At 46.6% G+C, this 27863-nt stretch overlaps 2 protein-coding genes across 3 annotated transcripts in view; one reads left to right on the top strand and one right to left on the bottom strand.

Moving 5' to 3' along the window:
• Window positions 1-27863, top strand: part of iqgap2 (IQ motif containing GTPase activating protein 2) — a 102473-nt gene that overhangs the window by 45739 nt on the left and 28871 nt on the right. For both annotated transcript variants that reach the window (XM_045706983.1, XM_045706982.1), the window contains exons 6-17: window positions 4559-4626; window positions 5471-5584; window positions 5810-5988; window positions 6806-6893; window positions 7231-7394; window positions 8211-8298; window positions 8437-8600; window positions 8829-8989; window positions 12474-12598; window positions 13073-13236; window positions 18723-18813; window positions 18977-19144. In XM_045706983.1, coding sequence (XP_045562939.1) covers window positions 4559-4626; window positions 5471-5584; window positions 5810-5988; window positions 6806-6893; window positions 7231-7394; window positions 8211-8298; window positions 8437-8600; window positions 8829-8989; window positions 12474-12598; window positions 13073-13236; window positions 18723-18813; window positions 18977-19144 — 1574 coding nt within the window. The remainder of the gene's footprint in view (window positions 1-4558; window positions 4627-5470; window positions 5585-5809; window positions 5989-6805; window positions 6894-7230; window positions 7395-8210; window positions 8299-8436; window positions 8601-8828; window positions 8990-12473; window positions 12599-13072; window positions 13237-18722; window positions 18814-18976; window positions 19145-27863) is intronic.
• On the bottom strand, window positions 14865-17511 carry LOC106585042 (proteinase-activated receptor 3-like). The gene is made up of 2 exons (XM_014170793.2): window positions 17221-17511; window positions 14865-16806 (listed from the first exon to the last, which is right to left on the bottom strand). Exons 1-2 carry the CDS (start codon window positions 17306-17308, stop codon window positions 15737-15739), a joined length of 1158 nt encoding a protein of 385 aa, XP_014026268.1. The 5' UTR covers window positions 17309-17511; the 3' UTR covers window positions 14865-15736.

Below are 27863 nucleotides of genomic sequence, written 5' to 3'. Positions count from 1 at the left end.
TTGTCATTATGGGTTATTGTGTGTAAATTGATGAGTCAAGAGGTCTGAATACTTTCCAAATGCACTGTATGTTTTTAGCTCATCTTCTGAGGTTTGATGAGTCCTAAAAGCATATCACATGATATCACTGTCTAAAGGGGATCATTTGAAAAAGCTAACAAGATTGTGTGAACCAAGAGAAGCGAAAAAGACTGGATGAACGTTGAAACTATTATAGTCTGTGGTCCTTTTGGTTTCAGTTTGTGGTTAAAACATGTGCCATCTTCAACATTTGTGTGGCAATAAGCAGTAATTTCCCAAACTCACTCTCGGAACTGATGAGGTGACTTCCTGTACACGTTGAAACCGTCTGTAGACAGGAAATGACTCAATCTATAAGCCTAGGCTGTTTCAAGTCATTTAGTGTCTCCTTTGATAATATTGTCCAGGTGTATAAGTGATGGCAATGATGTCATTCTCACACATATCATCAGGCTCTAGAAGTAAAGCCAGATGTTGTTTTGGAAGTTGTTTCACTCAGCTTTTTGTTTTTTTAATTAATAGGCCTACAGTAGTTCCATCTTTTTATCTGAAGCCTATTTTCTTTTCATGTGCAATCCCAACTTGCAGTGAGACAAATACCTGTATTATATAAAAGAGGAACTGGAAATGGTTTTCATCCTGCTCAGAGGGATTTAACTTCACATCCTCCAGCGTTAGGCTTTCTTCTCTACTGTGCATTCGGCAAGTATTCAGACCCCTTGACTTTTTCCACAGCTCTTTTTACATTACAGCCTTATTTTAAAATTGATTAAATCACTTTTTTGCCTCATCAATCTACACACAATACCCCATAAGGACAAAGCAAAAACAGGTTTTTATAAATATTAGCAAATTTATAAAAAATAACTAACTCGTCTAAATAAGATAAGTAGACAGACCCTTTGCTATGATACTCGAAATTGAGCTCAGGTGCATCCTTTTCCATTGATCATCCTTGAGATGTTTCAACAACCTGATTGGAGTCCACCTGTGGTGTATTCAATTAATTGGACATGATTTGGAAAGGCACACACCTGTCTATATAAGATCCCACAGTTGACAGTGCATGTCAGAGCAAAAACCAAGCCATGAGATCAAAGGAATTGTCCGTAGAGCTCAGAGACAGGATTGTGTCAAGGCACAGATCTGGGGGAGGGTACCAAAACATTTCTGCAGCATTGAAGGTCGCCAAGAACACAGTGGCCCCCATCATTCTTAAATGGAAGAAGTTTGGAACCACCATGACTCTTCCTAGAGCTGGCTGGCCAGCCAAACTGACCAATCGGGGGTGAAGGGCCTTGGTCACGGAGGTGACCAAGAACCCGATGGTCACTCTGACAGAGCTCCGGAGTTCCTCTGTGGAGATGGGAGAACCTTCCAGAAGGACAACCATCTCTGCAGCACTCCACCAAAAAGGCCTTTAGGGTAGTGTGGCCAGACGGAGCCATCCCTCAGTAAAAGGCACATGAAAGCCTGCTTGGAGTTTGCCAAAAGGCACCTAAAGACTCTGACCATGATACACAAGATTCTCTGGTGTGATGAAACCAATATTGAACTCTTTGGCCTGAATGCCAAGCGTCATGTCTGGAGGAAACCTGGCACCATCCCTACGGTGAAGCGTGGTGGTGGCGGCATCATGCTATGGGGATGTTTTATCAGCAGCAGGGACTAGGGACTGGGAGACTAGTCAGGATCGAGAGAAAGATGAATGGAGAAAAGTACAGAGATCCTTGATGAAAACCTGCTCCAAAGCAGGGGCAAAAGTTCACCTTCTAACAGGACAATGACCATAAGCACACAACCAAGACAATGCAGGAGTGGCTTTCGGACAAGTCTCAATGTCCTTGAGTGGCCCAGCCAGAGCCTGGACTTGAACATCTCTGGAGAGACCTGAAAATAGCTGTGCAGCGACGCTCCTCATCCAACCTGACTGCGCTTGAGGGGATCGGCATAGAAGAATGGGAGAAACTCCTCCCAATACAGGTGTGCCAAGCTTGTAGCATCATACCCAATAAGACTCTAGGCTGTAATCACTGCCAAAGGTGCTTCAACAAAGTAGTGAGTAAAGGGTCTGAATTCTTAAGTAATTTCATTATTATTTTTTTTATACATTTGCTAAAGAAAAGTAAACAGTTTTTGCTTTGTCATTATGGGGTATTGTGTGTAGATTAATGTGGGGAAAAAAACGATTTAATACGTTTTGGAATAAGGCTGTGCGTAACAAAATGTGAAAAGTCAAGGGGTCTGAATACTTTCCGAATGCACTGCATATGCAGCACACACACATTACATGGCATAATGTTATATAACAATGTTATGGCAGGTTCACACCTATTTGATGCGAGCTGGCCTCAGATTATTATACTAAGAGGCATAACTGTTGAATAACTTTATTAACGGAATAAAAGTGTGTTGAAGATCATGATTGATTCATGTCCTGATTATGGACTGTGCATTCGTACTCGTCACACAGGCTTGAGAGGGCTAAGGTCCAGCAACGTACTGTAACGGCTGACTGGCTCATCCTTTTGAACACTGAACATCTGATATCACTGCATACTGTAGTAGACACACCCCTGTTAACATCTCCAGAAAAGAAACAGGCAAGACTACACTGTCTCCATCCCAAATGGCAACCTTTTTCCTATTTAGCGCACTACTTTAGACCAGAGCCCTATCGGCTCTCGACCTTCCCCTGTCCCGAGTCCAGACGGGAGTTGCAGTGATGGGACAAGACTGTAACTACCAATTGGATACTACGAAATTGGGGAGAATTATTATTTAAAAAAATAGTGCACTATTTATAGGGTGCCATTTAAGACCGCCTCAGTCTCCAATCTCACCTGAGAGCTGCTGTCATAGTGTGGTGCTAGTAGAAGTAACAGCTCTGTAGTGACACTTAGTCATTGTGTGATGTCAATAGTGTCACTACTAGTAGGAGGTTTTGTACAGAGTTTTTTTTTTTTTTTTCCCGGGCTCTGCTTTCTGTGCCCACACTGACTCATGTATACAGTTATGTCATGTACACTGTAATGTGTACAGAAAAGGGTGGCTCGCATCTGAATGTGGCAGAGAATTGGAGTGAACGTGTTAGCGAGTTGGCTTGTTTTCTTAATTTTTTTTAGCTGTTTGGTCAGGGCCCATGAGGATCAGCTTCCTTCCCTCCCTGTGTGTGTGCGCGGACACACACACACACACACACACGTGATCTTCCTTCCTGGCAGGCTGGTCTAACCCCCACTGGGAGCCAGGGAATACACTAGCTCTGAGGAGAAGTAGACACACTGGGTTAATGGGTCTTTGTTGAGAATTCAGTACAGTGGAAAAATTGAAGGGCACCACAATAGAATGGAAACTGAACATAAGTATTGACTCTGGATCTGATGGGATTGGTTGGGCATGCGTGTGTGTTGGTGACGGTGTCACGTTTTGTGTTTGCGTGTGTGTGAAGAGGGGGGAGAGTGTGTTTGTGTGGAGGGAAAGGAAGGAGGATGTTTTTCCGTGTCCTTCCTACGTTCTTATTGACCAAGTCAGCAGGATGATCTAACGAAGCCTCCATCATTATCCTCAGTCTCAGTCAGCTGTTTATCTCACAGCAGGACTGAGTCTACCAGCCAGCCATGGGTTAACAACCTATTAAACCTTTGGCCTTACCTCTGTCTCAGCAGACTTTACAGCACTAAGGAACAGACCTGTGTCCCTGTTTACACACACACACATACACACACACACACACACACACACACACACACACACACACACACACACACACACTCAGAGTTTAGAGGCTAACATAGCACTATCATAGCCTCCTCATACACATAGTTACAGGCACTAGCCCAATATAATGAATGCCAACTTATCAGGAACCTGCTGGCAGATGAAAGTTGAATGCAGTTTCCAGCCACCTGTTTGTTTCAGGCCACCCATAGTTAGCAGCGTTGGCAGAAAGCGGATATTTCTGGTTTTCAGGGATACAGTATTTTCAACTTCCATTTCCCCTAAAAAACGGAAATGGGGACCCCGCTCAGGTGTCATTCTACGCCTGCCGTGTTAGGTTAGTTTCAGGCTGACAGGACTCAGGACAGTGCAGTTTGCATGTCAGGATTGTTACTGCTGCTTCTTCTGAGCACACAATGCCCCCCTGTGGGGAGAAGGGGACATTGCCATTTGGCTGACACACTCCTAGTTTGATCTGGAGCAGATGGATGTTTCAAGGTCCTGTTGGGATGCATCCTTCCTTCCTTCATTTCCTTCAAGTCATCACTGATCGGATTGACATGCTTTCATAGGTGAAAGGAATATGGTGGTTTCCTTGCTAACCCAAGGCAAGAGGAAGGATTCATTTCTGAAGTATTCAAGCTCGGCTGAAGTGTGGATGGATGCAGATGTATAGATGTTTGTAAATGTAGGTTTCCCCTGCCTCTGAGTTATTGAGTAAACAGCCACATCTTAACTTCAGCTTGCTACCCTTTCTTCCTAACCGTTAAATCTAAGTTTGGAGCTTCATTCCTTTCCATTCCTTTCCCCCCCACAGCTTATACCTGTTCAAACTGGGCATTGCACCACAGATCCAGGACCTGCTGGGGAAAGTGGCCTTCACAGGTAAGACCAGGCTATACCAGCTCTACTACATCATGATAGTTTGAGGTATGATAGGAGCCATAGCTGGAGTTCATCCTGTACTCTAACGTCAACCCATAGCGTTCTTCTCTGCCTGGCACCAGCCAGGTTTGAACTGGAGGCTGGGTCCATGAACCTGTAACAACAGTTGCTGCGTAGTTGTACAACAGTGTAATAAGCATGTTGCATGTAGCTAACTGCTCCAGAATGAACGCTGACATAACATACAGCGTTGTCGTGAAGGAAGAACCACTCTAGTGATTACTACCTCCCTTTAAAACTAAAGGAAAACATGAGCCTCAGGGCGTCTTCTGAAGACTCATTTAAATTGCCTCGGCTGGCGCGCGTGTGGGCGCGTACAGTAATGACACATAATTGGTGCTCATGTTTAGTTTTGATCGAAACAGAATGTCATCACTCACTCCCAGCTGCGTGTTCAATTCGATAAGCACTGTGGAGATGATTGTAACGTGGTTGATATGAGTGAAGTGTGTGAAATACCAAACCCGTCTCTTTACCGTTCTGTTTAAAATCTCCAGTGTGTCCTGATGTTATATAGGTTGCTAGTGAATGAGCAGTCCCTCTCCTAGGCACAGAACGGCTCATAATAATGGTTGGAACGGCGCAAATGGAATGGCATCAAACACCAGGAAACCATGTGTTTGATGTACTTGACACCATTCCACTGATTCCGCTCCAGTCATTACCATGAGCCCATTCTCCCCAGTAAAGGTGCCACCAACCTCCTTTGCTCCTACGGTATAGAGGTTTCCTGCTGTGCCAGTTTGGCTGACCTGTTTGTAATGTGATCCTGTCTGTCCCACAGAGGAGGAGATCAGTAACATGCGGAGTGAGCTGGAGAAGTACGGCATCCAGATGCCAACCTTCAGTAAGATAGGAGGCATCCTGGCCAACGAGCTCTCAGTGGACGAGGCAGCCTGTAAGTAGTACAGTACACTGTTCTCTTCTATCCTGCTCCTGAATAGACCCAGAGGGTGTGCAGGGTTTGGTTCCAGCACAGCACAAAAACATCCGATTGAGATAATCCAGGCCTTGATGATTAGTTGAATCTGTTGTGTTAGTGCTGGGCTTCAACAAAAGTCTGACCTCCCATAGATAGACATGTTTGCTTCTGAGTGGTACTTATTCTTTCCTCTGTCCCCAGTGCACGCTGCTGTGTTTGCCATCAACGAGGCGGTGGATAAGGGTGAGGCGACAGTGACCATGGGGGCGTTGAAGAACCCCAACGCCATGCTGAGGAACACTGGGGAAGAGCTTGCCCAGGACTACCAGGTTACACTGAGCTGGGCCAAGGCTAGCAAGGAGGACCAGGCCTCAGGCAGGGTGAGGAACTCTGAGAGCCTCCCTGTTGTTGTCCTTTCCACGCAAGAGTCAGTAAAAAAAAGTCTGTCCCAAATGGCATCCCATTCTCTTTCAAGATCACTGCTTTTGACCAGAGATCTATGGGACCTGATTCTGGTAGAATTTTCAAAACTCATCATGGATCAGCAACTTGACCCTGTTCTGAACAGAAACCTCTTAGACCAGGCAGAGAGGTAGTGAGAATTGGTAGTATATGGGTCTTGTCTGCAGTGACTACCACCTGAAACACTTGCCATGACATTCCAGTGGCTGCAGCGTCAGCTGAACTCCCACTACAACACTAGTCATCCCAAACAAACTGGCATCTCTCCTCCCATACTCCTCACTAACTCTGTGTAAACATGACCCACTGTGTTAAATTACACATTTCTTCAGCAAAGACATGAAATCTGAAGTTAATATGATGTCCAGATTATCAACAATTTTAGCATGACAGATTTAGTTTCAATATGCACAACATTTAAAAAAGCTTGAAGGGATAGTGCGATATTCTTTCTACTTGACCAGAGCCAGATGAACTCATGAATACCATTTTTATGTCTTACTGTGCAGTTTGAAGGAAGTTGAAGGTAGTTTTGCGAGCCAATGCTAACTAGTATTCGAGCAATGACTGGAAGTCTACCGATATAGCTAGCATGCAAAAAAATGGTATCCATGAGTTCATCTGACTCTGGTTAAGTAGAAAACGGCTTGATTGCCAGTATCTCGTATTATCCTTTTAAGAATGTACATTTATAGTCCATCTAACACGATGCTTTTTTCTTGTCTCCGTGTTCAGCGCTCATCTGTAGCCACAGAGGAGAGAGATGTTTATGAGGAGCTGCTGACCCAGCAGGAGATCCAGAGCAGCATTGACCGTGTTAACAGTAACTACAGTTCCTGTCTTATGATCTCAGTTCTATAATGAACATCTCTAGGATAGGCCTTCAGAATGTCTTGAGCAGGGGTGTGAAACTCAAATTCTGTAGGGCCGTGTGTCTGCTGCTTTTCCTTATTTCTTCTCAATTTGTGTCCAATTAAGACCTAGGCAACCAGGTGAGAGGAGTTTCTAACTAATCATTGACCTTAATCATGTACAAGGGAGGAGTGAAAATCCGCGGACTCTCAGCCCTCCACACATGGTCTAGAGGTAGTGGCCGAGGGGGGGGGGGTTGTGGCCAGTGTCTCCATCCAACCCCTGCTCCCGCTTGTCTGTCTCTCCAGCCCAGGTGGCGGTGCGGGAGGTGAACCAGGCCATCTCTGCCCAGGACGAGGCTGCTTTGCTGGCTGGGCTCAGGGTGCCCGCTCTAGGAATGCTGGGGGTCCAGGAGGCAAACTCCCACTGGTACCTGGAGCACTTAACCTCCTACTGCGAAGTCAAGGCTCGGGTCAGTAAGGCCCAGTGGTTAAAAAAGTACTCAATTGTCATACTTGAGTAAAAGTAAAGATACCTTGATATAAAATGACTCAAGTGAAAGTCACCCAGTAAAATACTACTTAAGTATATTTAATACCAAATACTTTTTTACTTTTACTCAAGTATCAAAAGTAAATGGAATAGCTAAAATGAACTAAAGTATAAAATATTTCAAGTTCCTTACATTAAAGCAAACCAGACGGCACAATTTAATTTTTTTATTTTTTTAATTGAAGGATAGCCAGGGGCACACTCCAACACTCAGACATAATTTACAAATGGAGCATTTTGTGTTTAGTGAATCCGCCAAATCAGCGGTAGTAGAGATGACCAGGGATGTTCTCTTGATAAGTGTGTGAGTGGACCATTTTCCTGTCAAAATGTAACGAGTACTTTTGGGTGTCAGGGAAAATGTATGGAGTAAAAAGTACATCATTTTCTTTAGGAATGTGAAAGTAAATGTTGGCAAAAAGTATAAATAGTAAAGTACAGATACCCCAAAAAACTACTTAAGTAGTACTTTAAAGTATTTTTACTGAAGTACTTTACACCGCTGGTAAGGCCAGTGGTCAAAGTAGTGGATGCGTGTCTAGTAGGTTTTTACAGGTGTCGGGATATAAGGTGTTCTGTCAAAAGAAAGGAGAATACTAATACACTGTGTAGATGTGTTTTTGCCTTCAACAGCCCCGGACTTTATTTGTTGATTAAAGTTGCATTAGTGTTACAGAACCAGGATTTTTCTATTAAATTGAACTTTTCACCCAAACACTTTCTCTTTGGACCTCAGGACGCTGGAGGTGCAATGATGCTGCAGAGGGAGGAGATTCAGAGGGTGGTCAGCTCCACCAACGACTTTGCTGAGGCAGAGAAACGAAGTAAGCACCCCTCGCCTCCCATTCCAGTAATTTATATGAATTACATCAGAATAAATGTGTTTGAGTATTTTTAGGTTGCTAATCCTTTGCCATCTGCATTATATGAAGATTGATGAGTATGATGGTTTTCCTGTTCAGAACTGGAGGCCATTGTAGCGATCAACGCGGCCATTCGTCATGGCGTAGCAGCAGAGACGGTGGAGGAGCTGATGAACCCAGAGGCCCAGCTTCCTATTGTCTACCAGACAGCTGCCAACCTCTACCAGACCGAACTGTTCAGCCTGCAGATACAGGGGGCAAAGGTGACGTACGCATGCAGGCATTCACACACTAACACACACACATTTGAGTTGAAATTACACTTTCCTATTTTAAGCTATGATATTATCTTGTACAGTTGTGAGCGGGTGCTAGTTGGCACAACAAAGTAGTAATAGATTTCTCTAGCTTGGCTGGCCAGTGTGCAGACAGTTGTGTGTCTGTCCAGGTGTATATGGTCACTGAGCCTTCTGTCTTATTGTATTGAGCAGGCAGGACTGGGGCATGAGGAGCTGTGTGTGGCAGTAGAGATGCTGTCTGCGGTGGCCGTGCTCAACGAGGTCCTGGACACCAAGGACCCCCAGGCTGTTACTGAACAGCTGACTGACTCTCCTCTGGGCTTCAGCAACATGGATCAGGACAACCTGCACAGGTAGCTAACACCACAACCTGCACAGGTAGCCAACACCAACTATCTATCCTTTTGTCCCTCTAGAGCAGGGGTCTTCAACCTTTTCTTGCATGAGAGCTACTTAAATGAAATGTAACATATCGCAAGTTACTAATGGTTTTTCTAGCTTGCTTCTCTTCTCCCCTGCTACTCTTCACAGGTCCTTGATGTTATTAGGTTCTGACAAACCAAGTTAAAAACTCAAACGGACAACTAGAAAAAGCTTAAAACAAGTTTATTCACACACTGGGTCAAACAGCTGAAAAGACAGAAATGTTTCCACAAGTACATATATTTATACCCTCTACTGGGCGGAGTCAACTCCTTGCACATCTAGACAGACAGTTGCTAGGCAGGAAACTTAAGTGGTTCCTCTCATTGGTGTAGTCATGGCCCTGTCTCCTGTGTGTGTATGTCATAGGACTGTTACTTCTCAATTCATCTGACCTGACCTGGTTAGGCTGTTTTTATGTTATCCAGAGCGTTGATGACTGTAATTGTGCTTCCGGCAACAATTTACACTCTTTTTCCAACGTTTACTAACACCGGCCGTATTCAACGGGTGTTGAGCGTTTGTAAATTCGTCAGTTGTTCTGCGCTCTGGCACACTCAGACGAGAGTGCTCTGAAATCGGAGTAGATAGTGTCGTGACTTTACTTCCATTAATCTGATGACTTATTTAATCCACTAACTGTTTAATTGTTACCCAATTTTAAATGAATCATGTACAATTAACATTAGTATTTGGGGCACCACGGAATAATTTGTTTAGAGTTACCGTCTCCCGAGTTAAACTCTCAGGTCTTTACCTATTTCATCGATAAACAGTCATCTTATTAATCATTACCTCTTATCAAATCATCATTCTGACCAGTCATAACCTTCTTGGATCTGCAAAAACCCCAGTGTAGCTCATTATTCAGTACTACACAAATTGTGTTAATTATTTATTTACTAGCTAACTAAATTATAACACAGAATAAACATACACCCTTTACATGAGACTAAGGTCCCTAGTGGACTGACAAAATATGACGGCTTTTTACACAGATGGAGAGGGGGAAAAAGAGGGAGACAGAAAAAGGGACACATTCTATAACTATTCTCCCATAAACCTCAAACTTTGCACACGAACCACTGCCCGTTTGGAATAAGAGATCGTTAATATATTTACGTGTTTAATGCCTTCGGTCGTCATATCTCTCTGTCGGAACCAAGCCTTCTCGGAAAGTTGTTGGCCTTCCAGCTGTATGGCTCTGATTGTCCGCAAGGGGTCTCTTTTTTCCCGTCTTCTACTGTTGTTCACTCTGGAAGATAACCAGCTGACGGTTCCCATTGGTGATGAGCGTAGTAGGATAGTCTCACTTAGATTGGCTTTTCATGATCTGACTTAAGACAGCTAATCAGCTGTACAATTGATTGTCTAAGGTCAGCTTCTCGCCTCTTCCTTATCGTGTTGGCATTCAGGATTCGGACCACGATTGACATGAGCTGCAGCTTTTCGTCTCTCTGGTCCAAAGGAAGGTGTTCATTTATTCACCTCGTGTTGAGGTTCAAAGTTTTAACCATTTCCAACATGAAGCTACCAGCCTCACGTTTCCTGGTTTAAGGGTTGATTCCTCTTCCAAGCCTTTATGCACTCTTGGTCAAAAGGGGCATCCGTCATACTGACAAGCTCTCTGACCTCACTCAGGGCCTGGCTTCTTAATGTGTAAAAGATATCAAAAACTATTATCTCATTAGAAAACTAAAATCACGTTCCTAAACACATACCTTCATTACTTTTCATATTGTATTCACAACATATTGGATAAAAACTTAACAGATAAAGGGGGTATCCTTTCCAAGTTACAGTATTTGGTCCTTACAGTTTTTATTAACATCACAAAATGAAAAACAATATGACATTAGTTTTCCATACTTCCCCACTGACCACTTCCCACATTATGTTAAATAAATATCTTAAATATTTGGTTTCACATTTTTGGGAATATTCAGAGGTGGAAACTCCGTGGAAATTAACGGGAATAATATTAATATGAATTAATAATTAAATTAATATTAATACCATTTAAATGAAGATGTTTTTTGCATTGGATATATTTACCATATCATATGGAGACAGAAACATGAAACCTTTTACCTTATCATAAGTAGACATAATTGCAAATGATTAAATCCTTCCAATGGAAGTAAAAAAAAAAAAACAATTTAGTTAGGTGTTGAACTTTAATTAGTTGACTCTTCACATGGGATGATTTCACTGAACAACAAAAGAAAGGGAATATTGAATGATCCCCAATGATCCTTCGCATCTCCCAAAAACGTTTTCAATATATATCTGTAAAATGATAGTCTAAACTAAAGCTTTGGTTGTCTTCCTCTCAGGCTTCCATGTCTTCTCCCTGGACCTCCTCAATGTCCACCTCTTGAACATCAGACTCTGAGGTCTCATCTTCACTGTCACTTTCCAACCTTGTTGATGATGGCTCGTTGTCAGGCTCAAAAAGCCTAACATTTGCCCGGATGGCCACCAATTTTTCAACCCTTGTATTGGTCAACCTGTTGCGTGCTTTGGTGTGTGTTTTCCCAAACAAGGACCAGTTGCTCTGAGGTGGCTGATGTTGGTGGGATTTGGTGTGTGTTTTCCCAAACAAGGACCAGTTGCTCTCTGAGGTGGCTGATGTTGGTGGGATTTGGTGTGTGATTTCCCAAACAAGGACCAGTTGCTCTCTGAGGTGGCTGATGTTGGTGGGATTTGGTGTGTGTTTTCCCAAACAAGGACCAGTTGCTCTCTGAGGCGGCTGATGTTGGTGGGATTTGGAGGATGTTTATATTGGTTTTGGATTTGTTTATATTTTTCACTCACAAAATAAAAATGATTCTTGGAGAACCAATTAAATTGGATGATCTGAGTCCATGTCAATGCTTAAATCACATCAAAAGACAATTTAAGGTCTGGAAAAAAGCGAACACATTTTTGAGTTTAATTCCCCTTTTAATTGCGTATCTAGAGAGAGCAATTTGTCGGTCTAGCAATGTTTCTGTACTGTTGCACATAATGAGTTTGCTAAAGTGGCAATATTGCTTGAAATTAATTGGCAGGTGTTACGCTTGGCTTTTTAAGCCAATAGTGGCTAACCAGGGGTGGGATAATGTCAAGATGGTTTTGATTGGATAGTAGCTGGAAGCTTGCGGTGTCTGATACTTGTGAGATTTGTTCATGAAAGTTTGCGGCGGAACTCGTGAAAAAGCATGTACTTTCAGAAATGTTTGGCCAACTACAGGTAGCTCGTGATTGACCTGTTGGAGACCCCTGCTCCAGAGAGAGAACTCCACAGCTCACCACAGTTACTCACACACACACAGGTAACTAGAAGAAGAAATGTCTGTCTGCCTAATGTGTAACCTTGCCTGGCCCTGCCCCTTCCCCCACTCTCTGTCCCCCTCTCCCTCTGTCTCTCAGGTATGCAGACACTCTAATCAGTCTCCGAGCCGAGAGCCTGTCCCAAGGCCTGGAGTTCCTCACCTGGAACGATGTTCAGAAGACCATCGACACTGTCAACCTACAGGTCCATGAAGAACATGAGCGTAAGTCAAGTCCTCTAACGGTCTCGACACTGACTACATCCCAAATGCCACCCTATTTAGTTCACTACTTTTGATCAGGGCCCACAGTGCTCTGGTCAAAGTAGTGCACTAAATAGGGAATAGGGTGCCATTCGGGATGTAGACAATGTCTCCCAAGTCTAACCATTCACTAAGTTGGGAGAAAAGTCAGCAGTGTCTTGACGAAATAAATACAGTCTATATAATAATACAATGTTTTATTGTCACGTACACCAGATAGGTGCAGAAGATGGGTTGTTTTACAGGGTTAGCCATACAGTATTAGTACGGTGCCCCTGGAGCCAATTAAGATGAAGTGCCTTGCTCAAGGGCACATCGATGATGAAGTAGTCCTGAGATCAGTATCATTAGGGCTGTTTCCCTGCTGCTTTGTGCGGTTCAACTCCCCCTGACTCAGTGTCATTACACATGCTGTCTGTCTCAACTCCCCTCCAGGTATTATTGCTATAGCTGAGATCAACGAGGCGCTGAGCTCTGGGAATCCTGAACAGACCCTCTCTGCTCTGCTCCTGCCCACGGCCAAACTGCAGGGGGTCAACCCAGCAACAGCGAAACACTACCATGACGTCCTGCAGAACACCAAGCTACTCATCTGTAAGGTACTGGACTGTCAGCTATTATGAGATCCTATAGATATCTTCCCTCGAGCGGAGAAGCCTTCATCTTAATACATCTCATGTACAGAGAAGGCATTAGTACCCAGAGGCTGGGGATCACAGCTGTTGATCAGATCTAGGTTGCCATATTTTGCTATATAGTGCATTACTTTTGACTAGCGCCCAGTGCTCTGGTCAAAAGTAGTGCGCTATATAGGGACTAGGGTGCCATTTGGAATGACTGTAGATCTGTAACCTAGATCTGTAACCTAGACCTAATAAAGCGTTTAGTTGAGAAGGATAGGGACAGTGACTGAGAGATGAATGAGATGTTCAGTGATTAATGGGAGGATGTTAAAACCGGTCTGTCTGGAGTCAAGAACATCATCGGAATGAACCTGCCCTCACCTTTATTTAAACCCCTGCTCATTCTATGACATGTACTGTATCTACCCCAATGGTGGAATCAGCTTCTCCCTGAAGCTAGGACAGCGGAGTCCCTGCCCATCTACCGAAAACATCTGAAACCCTACCTCTTCAAAGACCATCTTAAATAATCCCACAGCACCCCCACTTAAAAAATGTAATAAAATAAATAAATAGTGTGTGTGTATATAATATGTATTACCGTTCAAAAGTTTGGGGTCACTTAGAAATGTCCTTGTTTTTGAAAGAAAAGCACCTTTTTTTTGTCCATTAAAATAACATCAAATTGATCAGAAATACAGTGTAGACGTTAATGTTGTAAATGACTATTGTAGCTGCAAACGAACAGATTATCAGCAACCATCACTCCTGTGTTCCAATGGCACGTTGTGTTAGCTAATCCAAGTTTATAATTTTAAAAGGCTAATTGATCATTAAAAAACCCTTTTGCAATTATTTTATCACAGCTGAAAACTGTTGTTCAGATTAAAGAAGCAATAAAACTGTCCGACCTTTAGACTAGTTGAGTATCTGGAGCATCAGCATTTGTGGGTTCGATTACAGGCTAGAAACAAATAACTTTATTCTGAAACTCGTCAGTCTATTCTTGTTCTGAGAAATGAAGGCTATTCCATGCGAGAAATTGCCAAGAAACTGAAGATCCCGTACAACGCTGTATACTACTCCCTTCACAGAACAGGGCAAACTGGCTCTAACCAGAATAGAAAGAGGAGTGGGAGGCCCCGGTGCACAACTGAGCAAGTGGACAAGTACATTAGTGTCAAGTTTGAGAAACAGACGCCTCACAAGTCCTCAACTGGCAGCTTCATTAAATAGTACCTGCAAATCATCAGTCTCAACGTCGACAGTGAAGAGGCGACTCCAGGATGCTGCCCTTCACATATAAAAATAGCCTGTCGTGAACTAACACTCGCACTTGACTTTTTTTCCCCTTACTAGCACTGAGTTTTCTGCTACTACAATTGAGGAAAAGTGTAATTACTCTAAGATTGAGATATGTAGTTTTTTAACTAGCTATTTTAAGATGAATGCACTTAACTCTAAGTTGTTTTGGATAAGAGTGTCTGCTAAATTACTAAAATGAAAGGCGAGTGCAGTCTACACCTATCAATGTGGACAATAGAATGTACTCAGTAAAATGGGAATGAACTAATAAATGAATGCATGGTAATACATTAATATACTTCATTTGTATTGCAAGGGTTTTATATTTACAAATTGTCCTTGTGAACAAAACAGTACATAATGATAACTTTGAAGTAAGCATGTCCTTCCTTGGCTGAGATAATGAGTGGACTGGACATGCCGAAACAGTCTGGCTTCTCAACATCGTCTCTGGGAGAATTTGTTTTTGTCATCACTGTTGCTGTCGGCTGGTTTTTCAGGACATCCTTGCTGATACTGTACACAAATGAAAACATTTGCGAAACCGTCAACTTAGTAGCTCTGATAGTGTCCCACAGGGGAGAACGCATAGCATAACATTGTTCAGATTACAAGCAGTGCTGTTTCCTGTTAACTTGTTTACAGCGTGTAGTTCCAGATGGCTTCCCTGCCACTTAATTTTCAGTAGTTTGCTTGTTCATGCTCTGGGCTCCCCCACTGCGCTCTGACAATGGGAGATCAATGGGAAGATACTGTACAGCTGTACATAGCCCATCTGTAAATAGCCCACCCAATCTACCTACTTCATCCCCATATTGTTTTTATATACTTTTCTGCTCTTTTGCACACCAGTATTTCTACTTGCACATCATCATCTGCTCATCTATCACTCCAGTGTTAATTTGCTAAACTGTAATTACTTCGCTACTATGGCCTATTTATTGCCTTACTACTTCAAGGCATTTGCACACACTGTATATATACTTTTTTTTCTTCTATTGTGTTATTGACTGTACGCTTGTTTATTCCATGTGTAACTCTGTGTTTGTGTCACACTGCTTTGCTTTATCTTGGCCAGGTCACAGTTGTAAAAGTTCTCAACTAGCTCACCTGCTTAAATAAAGGTGAAATATATATATATTTTTAAATGCAGTGGGCACATACACACAGTCTACACCAGAACAGGTGTCTGCTGTGTCCTCCTGAGAGAGGCGAAGCGCAGTTTGGAGGCGGTTGTCTTGGACATGAGAATACACAGGAAGGGATCCAGACAGCTGTGGAGGCAGCACAGACACACTGTAGTGCTGGAGTACACATACAGCCCGTCCTCCCCACTGGTGGACAGCCTCACGTAATGGGCGATATGGAGGATGCCGCTGGGAGCGAAACACACAGTGAAGATGAGGAAGACCAGTGTACTGACCCTGATGAAGGGTGTCCAGTCAAGGCCCGAGCGACCCAGATGCCGCACCACCGCCACATGGGTCCAGGCACAGACCAGAAAGGGCACGAGTAACCCTAAACAGACCAATGCCAGCCTGTAGGGCACCAGCAGGGCATGGGGGGAGTCCTCCAGGGGCAGTATGTCGTGGCAGGTGGTGAAGCCCAGACGAGGCAGCAGGAAGCTCTGTCTCACCAGGAGCTCAGGCACCACAGCCACCCCAAACAGGCCCCACACCCCCAGGCTTGCCCCCAGCGCCCAGGCCGTCTTGGGCAGCCGCCTGTACAGGAAGGGCCTCACCACGGCCAGGTAGCGCTTGAGGCTGACACAAGCGATGGTGTGGGCAGAGCAGTAGACATTGCCATAGAAACAAGCGGTGACGACACGGCAGGCAGCTTCGCCGAACACCCAGTTGTTTCCGTTTAGGTGGTAGTGGACTCGGAGGGCCAGGGAGAGCAGGAGGAGTAGGTCAGAGAGGGCCAGGCTAAGGTAGAGGACAGCCGTGGAGAAGGACCTGTTCCGGAGCCTCAGGAAGGCCAGGATATAAGCGTTGGAGGGGATGCCTACTGCCATGGCCAGGAGGTAGGCTGAGGGGATGAGCCGGGTGCTGAGGAGCCCCGTGGTGTAGGCTACTGCAGGGTCCTCCAGCCTCACGTCCAGCCCAGGGGCCCCAGGGGACAGGTGGACCAAGCTGGGGGGCCCAGCCTCAGCCGTACAGTTGGTCTGAACTCTCCTGCCATTGAACGTCCTTGGGTCCAACACAGCTACGGCGGTTATTTTTGTCTTGTTGACTTTCTCCTCTGTGGTGAAATGGGGGGAAGGACATAGATTTTAATTCCGATGTGAGGTTTTCTACTTTGAAAGTATCTATGTCCCTTTGACACACAGTATTGAATGGAAATGTCATTATAATAATCTAGATATTTTTTAAGTTAATTGGCTCAAAATGCTGTTTAAAACATGCATGATGTTACACATTTCATCCAAGATGTGTGACAACCGTACACTAGCGATTGTGAAGCTGATTTACTGGCAAACATTTAGGCATAACAAGCATGTTGTTGATGGAGGGGAAACAGAACTGGTGAAGCCCTACCAAAATGCAGCTTGACCAAGTGGATGCAAAGTCCCCAATTGTAATATGAAATATGAAAGGCTTAAGAATGATGTCCTCTCTAAAATCCTATGGAGAAATGTAAAAGAAAGTGACTTACCATTGTCCTGGAGAGACAGTCCTACCGTCAGACAGAAGAGAATCCCAGCCAGTGTATTGGTCTGGTCTTTCTCCTGTCTCCTCCACATTGTTATTATTATTCCAACTCAAAGTCCTCTAGTGTTTCAATAGACTTGCTATAGGCTAGTTGTTCATTATCAGGATTAACTAGCAGAATCAACTAGCCATCCAGATAGCTGGTTCACATGATCAAGCAGGCTACTGTACTGGAAGTCCATGCTACACTGGTGTTAGCACTGGACCGTGAGGCTGTGTGTGTATACTGTGTGTGTGTTTCCTGTCTAGGCTTGAAACTGAATTTCTGCTCTGTGTCAGACGCAATCTACTGATTTCAGCCGAGTGGGAGGAGACTGTCCTAATAGTTTACTGTTTAGTTTGTCATTCCTCAAATCGTTTATTTTTTTGTGCAGGTTTCTCAAGTCTTTCAGTTTTCTGTGACTGAAAATATGGCTTGTCTAATGCAAAATTACTAATGTTAGAGTAAAAAGATGAACTCTGGTTATACTAAGTAACAAGATTATCAGCTTGGGTAACATCAAACATACAGTTGTAGCAGTAGGATGATTTCAAATCCCAAGCTTCCTGGAACAGTTTCCATGAACCTGCTTTGACCTTCAGTATTCCACTTGAGTCACACACATTTTGATTCCACGTGATCGGAACTACAATTTTCAAGTTAGAATGTATGGTAACAAGTTCCTATTTAGCTTTGGTCTGTAATGTTTGTGCTTGTACAAGTTCTTGTTTGTCTTGTGCACGTCCTAAAGGTATTTATATACTGTATGGTCAGTGGGGAATTCACTGGTCCAAAGCAGATCCACTTCCTGACATACCAAGGGGGCCTGTTTTCTCTTGGCTTCCTTCCTGCCTTTTGTGTCATTGGGGAGACAACCTCTCTGCTCCCAAAGGTCTCCACAATTAGTCAGAGAAGGAAATGTTGGTCAGACAGGCTGAATAAACGTTCAGTGTGGTTTCTCTGCTATTTTAAGTGGTATTTGTGTTTGAGCCATGGACCCATGACCAATGCAGTGTACTGAGCTGAGGATGTTTTGTCCATTTAACTAACAATGTGTTTTGACATTTTCCCTCAGGTCTTACCTCTGGGCACAGAGGAAATGGTACAGCTTCTTGTTCATGCTGGCGCTGTCTTTGTAGCTGTTAATGTGCGTCATACCTGGGTTTGAAATACTTACAATATTTACAAAAATGATATCTGTGCCAGTTTGAGCATGTCTGGCTTAATAAACCAATAGAAAATACCACAAAATGGCCAGTATTTTAACCCAGGTATGATTTTTTTTTTATGGCGGGCATTTGTGATTTTGTTTTTATATGTGCTGTCTTGGTTAGTTATTAGAAGAAAATTATGTGTGCACATCTCAAGCTAGAATTATGCATTACATTGTGTGGATTGTCAATGTGTGTGTGTGTGGTCTACCACTCTGAAAAGCAGAGGTTGACTCTGTGTGTCTGTGACTCCAGAGCTCAGGGGATGAGTCTGCTGTGCTGTGGCTCGACCAGATTCAAGAAGGGATACACACAGCCAACCAAGATGAAGAGGAGGCTCTCGCATGTAGGCACACCATGCTCACTCCCAACCATTCACTCAAAACCATGAGCAAATCATTTCTTAGTAGTTCTTCACATCACAATTCAAATGTCATAACTCTGGATAAGAGGTAAATGACCAAAATGTTAAATGTAATAACTGATCCTGTGTGTTTCGTCTGTGGCAGTGGCAGGAGCTGTGGCAGACATCAACAGGGAGGTGGCGGAGGGAGACTCCCAGACCACCCTACAGGCCCTCCAGTCTCCCCTGGCAGGGCTGAGAGGGGTTCTGTCTGAGTGTGCGGACAACTACCAGACACAGCTGGCCCAGCGCCAGGACTTCAACACTACCACTGGTAACCTGGCATACAGTCAGCTTATTTATGGATGTTTGTTCTCTTGTCAACACACCCCCTCTCTCACAAATCAATACACTACCTTCCCAACTTCTAGCGCATCATTTACATTTCAGTCATTTAGCTCTTTAGCTCTTATGCAGAGCGACTTAGTTAGTGCATTCGTCTTAAGGTAGCTAGGTACGACAACCACATATTAGTCAACTTATCACAGTCAACTTTTGTGTAAATCATGCATCTAGCAGGCAGCAGTGACAGCGTGTGTTGTTTCCTCTAGGCAGCAGTGACAGTGTGTGTTGTTTCCTCTAGCAGGCAGCAGTGACAGCGTGTGTTGTTTCCTCTAGCAGTGACAGGTGTGTTGTTTCCTCTAGCAGGCAGCAGTGACAGCGTGTGTTGTTTCCTCTAGCAGGCAGCAGTGACAGCGTGTGTTGTTTCCTCTAGCAGGCAGCAGTGACAGCGTGTGTTGTTTCCTCTAGCAGGCAGCAGTGACAGGTGTGTTGTTTCCTCTAGCAGTGACAGTGCCTCTAGCAGTGACAGGTGTGTTGTTTCCTCTAGCAGGCAGCAGTGACAGCGTGTGTTGTTTCCTCTAGCAGGCAGCAGTGACAGCGTGTGTTGTTTCCTCTAGCAGGCAGCAGTGACAGCGTGTGTTGTTTCCTCTAGCAGGCAGCAGTGACAGTGTGTGTTGTTTCCTCTAGCAGGCAGCAGTGACAGCGTGTGTTGTTTCCTCTAGCAGGCAGCAGTGACAGCGTGTGTTGTTTCCTCTAGCAGGCAGCAGTGACAGTGTGTGTTGTTTCCTCTAGCAGTGACAGTGTGTGTTGTTTCCTCTAGCAGGCAGCAGTGACAGCGTGTGTTGTTTCCTCTAGCAGGCAGCAGTGACAGCGTGTGTTTCCTCTAGCAGGCAGCAGTGACAGCGTGTGTTGTTTCCTCTAGCAGGCAGCAGTGACGGCGTGTGTTGTTTCCTCTAGCAGGCAGCAGTGACGGCGTGTGTTGTTTCCTCTAGCAGGCAGCAGTGACAGTGTGTGTTGTTTCCTCTAGCAGGCAGCAGTGACAGTGTGTGTTGTTTCCTCTAGCAGGCAGCAGTGACAGTGTGTGTTGTTTCCTCTAGCAGGCAGCAGTGACAGCGTGTGTTTCCTCTAGCAGGCAGCAGTGACAGCGTGTTGTTTCCTCTAGCAGGCAGCAGTGACAGCGTGTGTTGTTTCCTCTAGCAGGCAGCAGTGACAGCGTGTTGTTTCCTCTAGCAGGCAGCAGTGACAGCGTGTGTTGTTTCCTCTAGCAGGCAGCAGTGGCAGCGTGTGTTGTTTCCTCTAGCAGGCAGCAGTGACAGCGTGTGTTGTTTCCTCTAGCAGGCAGCAGTGACAGCGTGTGTTGTTTCCTCTAGCAGGCAGCAGTGACAGCGTGTGTTGTTTCCTCTAGCAGGCAGCAGTGACAGCGTGTGTTGTTTCCTCTAGCAGGCAGCAGTGTGTGTTGTTTCCTCTAGCAGGCAGCAGTGTGTGTTGTTTCCTCTAGCAGGCAGCAGTGACAGTGTGTGTTGTTTCCTCTAGCAGGCAGCAGTGACAGCGTGTGTTGTTTCCTCTAGCAGTGACAGCGTGTGTTGTTTCCTCTAGCAGGCAGCAGTGACAGCGTGTGTTGTTTCCTCTAGCAGGCAGCAGTGACAGTGTGTGTTGTTTCCTCTAGCAGGCAGCAGTGACAGCGTGTGTTGTTTCCTCTAGCAGGCAGCAGTGACAGCGTGTGTTGTTTCCTCTAGCAGGCAGCAGTGACAGTGTGTGTTGTTTCCTCTAGCAGGCAGCAGTGACAGCGTGTGTTGTTTCCTCTAGCAGTGACAGTGTGTTGTTTCCTCTAGCAGGCAGCAGTGACAGCGTGTGTTGTTTCCTCTAGCAGGCAGCAGTGACAGCGTGTGTTGTTTCCTCTAGCAGGCAGCAGTGACAGCGTGTGTTGTTTCCTCTAGCAGGCAGCAGTGACAGCGTGTGTTGTTTCCTCTAGCAGGCAGCAGTGACAGTGTGTGTTGTTTCCTCTAGCAGGCAGCAGTGACAGTGTGTGTTGTTTCCTCTAGCAGTGACAGTGTGTTGTTTCCTCTAGCAGGCAGCAGTGACAGCGTGTGTTGTTTCCTCTAGCAGGCAGCAGTGACAGCGTGTGTTGTTTCCTCTAGCAGGCAGCAGTGACAGCGTGTGTTGTTTCCTCTAGCAGGCAGCAGTGACAGCGTGTGTTGTTTCCTCTAGCAGGCAGCAGTGACAGCGTGTGTTGTTTCCTCTAGCAGGCAGCAGTGACAGCGTGTGTTGTTTCCTCTAGCAGGCAGCAGTGACAGCGTGTGTTGTTTCCTCTAGCAGGCAGCAGTGACAGCGTGTGTTGTTTCCTCTAGCAGGCAGCAGTGACAGCGTGTGTTGTTTCCTCTAGCAGGCAGCAGTGACAGCGTGTGTTGTTTCCTCTAGCAGGCAGCAGTGGCAGCGTGTGTTGTTTCCTCTAGCAGGCAGCAGTGACAGCGTGTGTTGTTTCCTCTAGCAGGCAGCAGTGACAGCGTGTGTTGTTTCCTCTAGCAGGCAGCAGTGACAGCGTGTGTTGTTTCCTCTAGCAGGCAGCAGTGACAGCGTGTGTTGTTTCCTCTAGCAGTGACAGTGTGTGTTGTTTCCTCTAGCAGGCAGCAGTGACAGTGTGTGTTGTTTCCTCTAGCAGGCAGCAGTGACAGCGTGTGTTGTTTCCTCTAGCAGTGACAGTGTGTGTTGTTTCCTCTAGCAGGCAGCAGTGACAGTGTGTGTTGTTTCCTCTAGCAGGCAGCAGTGACAGCGTGTGTTGTTTCCTCTAGCAGGCAGCAGTGACAGTGTGTGTTGTTTCCTCTAGCAGGCAGCAGTGACAGCGTGTGTTGTTTCCTCTAGCAGGCAGCAGTGACCGTGTGTGTTGTTTCCTCTAGCAGGCAGCAGTGACAGCGTGTGTTGTTTCCTCTAGCAGGCAGCAGTGACAGTGTGTGTTGTTTCCTCTAGCAGGCAGCAGTGACAGTGTGTGTTGTTTCCTCTAGCAGGCAGCAGTGACAGTGTGTGTTGTTTCCTCTAGCAGGCAGCAGTGACAGTGTGTGTTGTTTCCTCTAGCAGGCAGCAGTGACAGCGTGTGTTGTTTCCTCTAGCAGGCAGCAGTGACAGCGTGTGTTGTTTCCTCTAGCAGGCAGCAGTGACGGCGTGTGTTGTTTCCTCTAGCAGGCAGCAGTGACGGCGTGTGTTGTTTCCTCTAGCAGGCAGCAGTGACAGCGTGTGTTGTTTCCTCTAGCAGGCAGCAGTGACAGTGTGTGTTGTTTCCTCTAGCAGGCAGCAGTGACAGTGTGTGTTGTTTCCTCTAGCAGGCAGCAGTGACAGCGTGTGTTGTTTCCTCTAGCAGGCAGCAGTGACAGCGTGTGTTGTTTCCTCTAGCAGGCAGCAGTGGCAGCGTGTGTTGTTTCCTCTAGCAGGCAGCAGTGGCAGCGTGTGTTGTTTCCTCTAGCAGGCAGCAGTGACAGTGTGTGTTGTTTCCTCTAGCAGGCAGCAGTGACAGCGTGTGTTGTTTCCTCTAGCAGGCAGCAGTGACAGCGTGTGTTGTTTCCTCTAGCAGGCAGCAGTGACAGCGTGTGTTGTTTCCTCTAGCAGGCAGCAGTGACAGTGTGTGTTGTTTCCTCTAGCAGGCAGCAGTGACAGTGTGTGTTGTTTCCTCTAGCAGGCAGCAGTGACAGCGTGTGTTGTTTCCTCTAGCAGTGACAGTGTGTGTTGTTTCCTCTAGCAGGCAGCAGTGACAGCGTGTGTTGTTTCCTCTAGCAGGCAGCAGTGACAGCGTGTGTTGTTTCCTCTAGCAGGCAGCAGTGACAGCGTGTGTTGTTTCCTCTAGCAGGCAGCAGTGACAGTGTGTGTTGTTTCCTCTAGCAGGCAGCAGTGACAGTGTGTGTTGTTTCCTCTAGCAGGCAGCAGTGACAGTGTGTGTTGTTTCCTCTAGCAGGCAGCAGTGACAGTGTGTGTTGTTTCCTCTAGCAGGCAGCAGTGACAGTGTGTGTTGTTTCCTCTAGCAGGCAGCAGTGACAGTGTGTGTTGTTTCCTCTAGCAGGCAGCAGTGACAGTGTGTGTTGTTTCCTCTAGCAGGCAGCAGTGACAGTGTGTGTTTCCTCTAGCAGGCAGCAGTGACAGTGTGTGTTTCCTCTAGCAGTGACAGCGTGTGTTGTTTCCTCTAGCAGTGACAGCGTGTGTTGTTTCCTCTAGCAGTGACAGCGTGTGTTGTTTCCTCTAGCAGTGACAGCGTGTGTTGTTTCCTCTAGCAGGCAGCAGTGACAGCGTGTGTTTCCTCTAGCAGGCAGCAGTGACAGCGTGTGTTGTTTCCTCTAGCAGGCAGCAGTGGCAGCGTGTGTTTCCTCTAGCAGGCAGCAGTGACAGTGTGTTGTTTCCTCTAGCAGTGACAGTGTGTTGTTTCCTCTAGCAGGCAGCAGTGACAGTGTGTGTTGTTTCCTCTAGCAGGCAGCAGTGGCAGTGTGTGTTGTTTCCTCTAGCAGTGACAGCGTGTGTTTCCTCTAGCAGGCAGCAGTGACAGCGTGTGTTGTTTCCTCTAGCAGGCAGCAGTGACAGCGTGTGTTGTTTCCTCTAGCAGGCAGCAGTGACAGCGTGTGTTGTTTCCTCTAGCAGGCAGCAGTGACAGCGTGTGTTGTTTCCTCTAGCAGGCAGCAGTGACAGTGTGTGTTGTTTCCTCTAGCAGTGACAGCGTGTGTTGTTTCCTCTAGCAGTGACAGTGCGTGTTGTTTCCTCTAGCAGGCAGCAGTGACAGTGTGTGTTGTTTCCTCTAGCAGGCAGCAGTGACAGTGTGTGTTGTTTCCTCTAGCAGGCAGCAGTGACAGTGTGTGTTGTTTCCTCTAGCAGGCAGCAGTGACAGCGTGTGTTGTTTCCTCTAGCAGGCAGCAGTGACAGCGTGTGTTGTTTCCTCTAGCAGGCAGCAGTGACAGTGTGTTGTTTCCTCTAGCAGGCAGCAGTGACAGTGTGTTGTTTCCTCTAGCAGGCAGCAGTGACAGTGTGTGTTGTTTCCTCTAGCAGGCAGCAGTGACAGTGTGTGTTGTTTCCTCTAGCAGGCAGCAGTGACAGCGTGTGTTGTTTCCTCTAGCAGGCAGCAGTGACAGTGTGTGTTGTTTCCTCTAGCAGGCAGCAGTGACAGTGTGTGTTGTTTCCTCTAGCAGGCAGCAGTGACAGTGTGTGTTGTTTCCTCTAGCAGGCAGCAGTGACAGTGTGTGTTGTTTCCTCTAGCAGGCAGCAGTGACAGTGTGTGTTGTTTCCTCTAGCAGGCAGCAGTGACGGTGTGTGTTGTTTCCTCTAGCAGGCAGCAGTGACGGCGTGTGTTGTTTCCTTTAGCAGGCAGCAGTGACAGCGTGTGTTGTTTCCTCTAGCAGGCAGCAGTGACAGCGTGTGTTGTTTCCTCTAGCAGGCAGCAGTGACAGTGTGTGTTGTTTCCTCTAGCAGGCAGCAGTGACAGTGTGTGTTGTTTCCTCTAGCAGGCAGCAGTGACAGCGTGTGTTGTTTCCTCTAGCAGGCAGCAGTGACAGCGTGTGTTGTTTCCTCTAGCAGGCAGCAGTGGCAGTGTGTGTTGTTTCCTCTAGCAGGCAGCAGTGACAGCGTGTGTTGTTTCCTCTAGCAGGCAGCAGTGACAGTGTGTGTTGTTTCCTCTAGCAGGCAGCAGTGACAGCGTGTGTTGTTTCCTCTAGCAGGCAGCAGTGACAGCGTGTGTTGTTTCCTCTAGCAGGCAGCAGTGACAGCGTGTGTTGTTTCCTCTAGCAGGCAGCAGTGACAGCGTGTGTTGTTTCCTCTAGCAGGCAGCAGTGACAGTGTGTGTTGTTTCCTCTAGCAGTGACAGCGTGTGTTGTTTCCTCTAGCAGGCAGCAGTGACAGTGTGTGTTGTTTCCTCTAGCAGGCAGCAGTGACAGCGTGTGTTGTTTCCTCTAGCAGGCAGCAGTGACAGCGTGTGTTGTTTCCTCTAGCAGTGACAGTGTGTTGTTTCCTCTAGCAGGCAGCAGTGACAGTGTGTGTTGTTTCCTCTAGCAGGCAGCAGTGACAGCGTGTGTTTCCTCTAGCAGGCAGCAGTGACAGTGTGTGTTGTTTCCTCTAGCAGGCAGCAGTGACAGCGTGTGTTGTTTCCTCTAGCAGGCAGCAGTGACAGTGTGTGTTGTTTCCTCTAGCAGGCAGCAGTGACAGTGTGTGTTGTTTCCTCTAGCAGGCAGCAGTGACAGTGTGTGTTGTTTCCTCTAGCAGGCAGCAGTGACAGTGTGTGTTGTTTCCTCTAGCAGGCAGCAGTGACAGTGTGTGTTGTTTCCTCTAGCAGGCAGCAGTGACAGTGTGTGTTGTTTCCTCTAGCAGGCAGCAGTGACAGTGTGTGTTGTTTCCTCTAGCAGGCAGCAGTGACAGTGTGTGTTGTTTCCTCTAGCAGGCAGCAGTGACAGCGTGTGTTGTTTCCTCTAGCAGTGACAGCGTGTGTTGTTTCCTCTAGCAGTGACAGCGTGTGTTGTTTCCTCTAGCAGGCAGCAGTGACAGCGTGTGTTGTTTCCTCTAGCAGGCAGCAGTGACAGCGTGTGTTGTTTCCTCTAGCAGGCAGCAGTGGCAGCGTGTGTTTCCTCTAGCAGGCAGCAGTGACAGTGTGTTGTTTCCTCTAGCAGTGACAGTGTGTTGTTTCCTCTAGCAGGCAGCAGTGACAGTGTGTGTTGTTTCCTCTAGCAGGCAGCAGTGGCAGTGTGTGTTGTTTCCTCTAGCAGTGACAGCGTGTGTTTCCTCTAGCAGGCAGCAGTGACAGCGTGTGTTGTTTCCTCTAGCAGGCAGCAGTGACAGCGTGTGTTGTTTCCTCTAGCAGGCAGCAGTGACATCGTGTGTTGTTTCCTCTAGCAGGCAGCAGTGACAGCGTGTGTTGTTTCCTCTAGCAGGCAGCAGTGACAGCGTGTGTTGTTTCCTCTAGCAGTGACAGCGTGTGTTGTTTCCTCTAGCAGTGACAGCGTGTTGTTTCCTCTAGCAGGCAGCAGTGACAGCGTGTGTTGTTTCCTCTAGCAGGCAGCAGTGACAGCGTGTGTTGTTTCCTCTAGCAGGCAGCAGTGACAGTGTGTGTTGTTTCCTCTAGCAGGCAGCAGTGACGGCGTGTATTGTTTCCTCTAGCAGGCAGCAGTGACGGCGTGTGTTGTTTCCTCTAGCAGGCAGCAGTGACAGTGTGTGTTGTTTCCTCTAGCAGGCAGCAGTGACAGTGTGTGTTGTTTCCTCTAGCAGTGACAGCGTGTGTTGTTTCCTCTAGCAGGCAGCAGTGACAGCGTGTGTTGTTTCCTCTAGCAGGCAGCAGTGACAGTGTGTGTTGTTTCCTCTAGCAGTGACAGTGTGTTGTTTCCTCTAGCAGGCAGCAGTGACAGCGTGTGTTTCCTCTAGCAGGCAGCAGTGACGGCGTGTGTTGTTTCCTCTAGCAGGCAGCAGTGACGGCGTGTGTTGTTTCCTCTAGCAGGCAGCAGTGACGGCGTGTGTTGTTTCCTCTAGCAGGCAGCAGTGACGGCGTGTGTTGTTTCCTCTAGCAGGCAGCAGTGACAGTGTGTGTTGTTTCCTCTAGCAGGCAGCAGTGACGGCGTGTGTTGTTTCCTCTAGCAGGCAGCAGTGACAGTGTGTGTTGTTTCCTCTAGCAGGCAGCAGTGACAGTGTGTGTTGTTTCCTCTAGCAGGCAGCAGTGACAGCGTGTGTTGTTTCCTCTAGCAGGCAGCAGTGACAGTGTGTGTTGTTTCCTCTAGCAGGCAGCAGTGACAGTGTGTGTTGTTTCCTCTAGCAGGCAGCAGTGACAGTGTGTGTTGTTTCCTCTAGCAGGCAGCAGTGACAGCGTGTGTTGTTTCCTCTAGCAGGCAGCAGTGACAGCGTGTGTTGTTTCCTCTAGCAGGCAGCAGTGACGGTGTGTGTTGTTTCCTCTAGCAGGCAGCAGTGACGGCGTGTGTTGTTTCCTCTAGCAGTGACAGTGTGTGTTGTTTCCTCTAGCAGGCAGCAGTGACAGCGTGTGTTGTTTCCTCTAGCAGGCAGCAGTGACAGCGTGTGTTGTTTCCTCTAGCAGGCAGCAGTGACAGTGTGTGTTGTTTCCTCTAGCAGGCAGCAGTGACAGTGTGTGTTGTTTCCTCTAGCAGGCAGCAGTGACAGTGTGTGTTGTTTCCTCTAGCAGGCAGCAGTGACAGCGTGTGTTGTTTCCTCTAGCAGTGACAGTGTGTGTTGTTTCCTCTAGCAGTGACAGCGTGTGTTGTTTCCTCTAGCAGGCAGCAGTGACAGCGTGTGTTTCCTCTAGCAGGCAGCAGTGACAGCGTGTGTTTCCTCTAGCAGGCAGCAGTGACAGCGTGTGTTTCCTCTAGCAGGCAGCAGTGGCAGCGTGTGTTGTTTCCTCTAGCAGTGACAGTGTGTTGTTTCCTCTAGCAGGCAGCAGTGACAGTGTGTGTTGTTTCCTCTAGCAGGCAGCAGTGACAGCGTGTGTTGTTTCCTCTAGCAGGCAGCAGTGACAGCGTGTGTTGTTTCCTCTAGCAGGCAGCAGTGACAGTGTGTGTTGTTTCCTCTAGCAGGCAGCAGTGACAGCGTGTGTTTCCTCTAGCAGGCAGCAGTGACAGCGTGTGTTGTTTCCTCTAGCAGGCAGCAGTGACAGTGTGTGTTGTTTCCTCTAGCAGGCAGCAGTGACAGTGTGTGTTGTTTCCTCTAGCAGGCAGCAGTGACAGCGTGTGTTGTTTCCTCTAGCAGGCAGCAGTGACAGT

The sequence above is a fragment of the Salmo salar genome, chromosome ssa24, assembly GCF_905237065.1.
Source record: "Salmo salar chromosome ssa24, Ssal_v3.1, whole genome shotgun sequence".
Taxonomy (NCBI): Eukaryota; Metazoa; Chordata; class Actinopteri; order Salmoniformes; family Salmonidae; genus Salmo; species Salmo salar.
Note: the sequence above shows the minus strand (reverse complement) of the source record. Positions and strands in the feature narration are given on the sequence as shown.

Excerpts from the sequence above, each read along its gene's own strand:
- LOC106585042 (XM_014170793.2), bottom strand. The coding sequence starts at position 17,308 with ATGTGGAGGAGACAGGAGAAAGACCAGACCAATACACTGGCTGGGATT. Across the intron at positions 16,807-17,220 it reads ACTGTCTCTCCAGGACAATG|AGGAGAAAGTCAACAAGACA; the intron begins GTAAGTCACTTT and ends ATTTCACCACAG.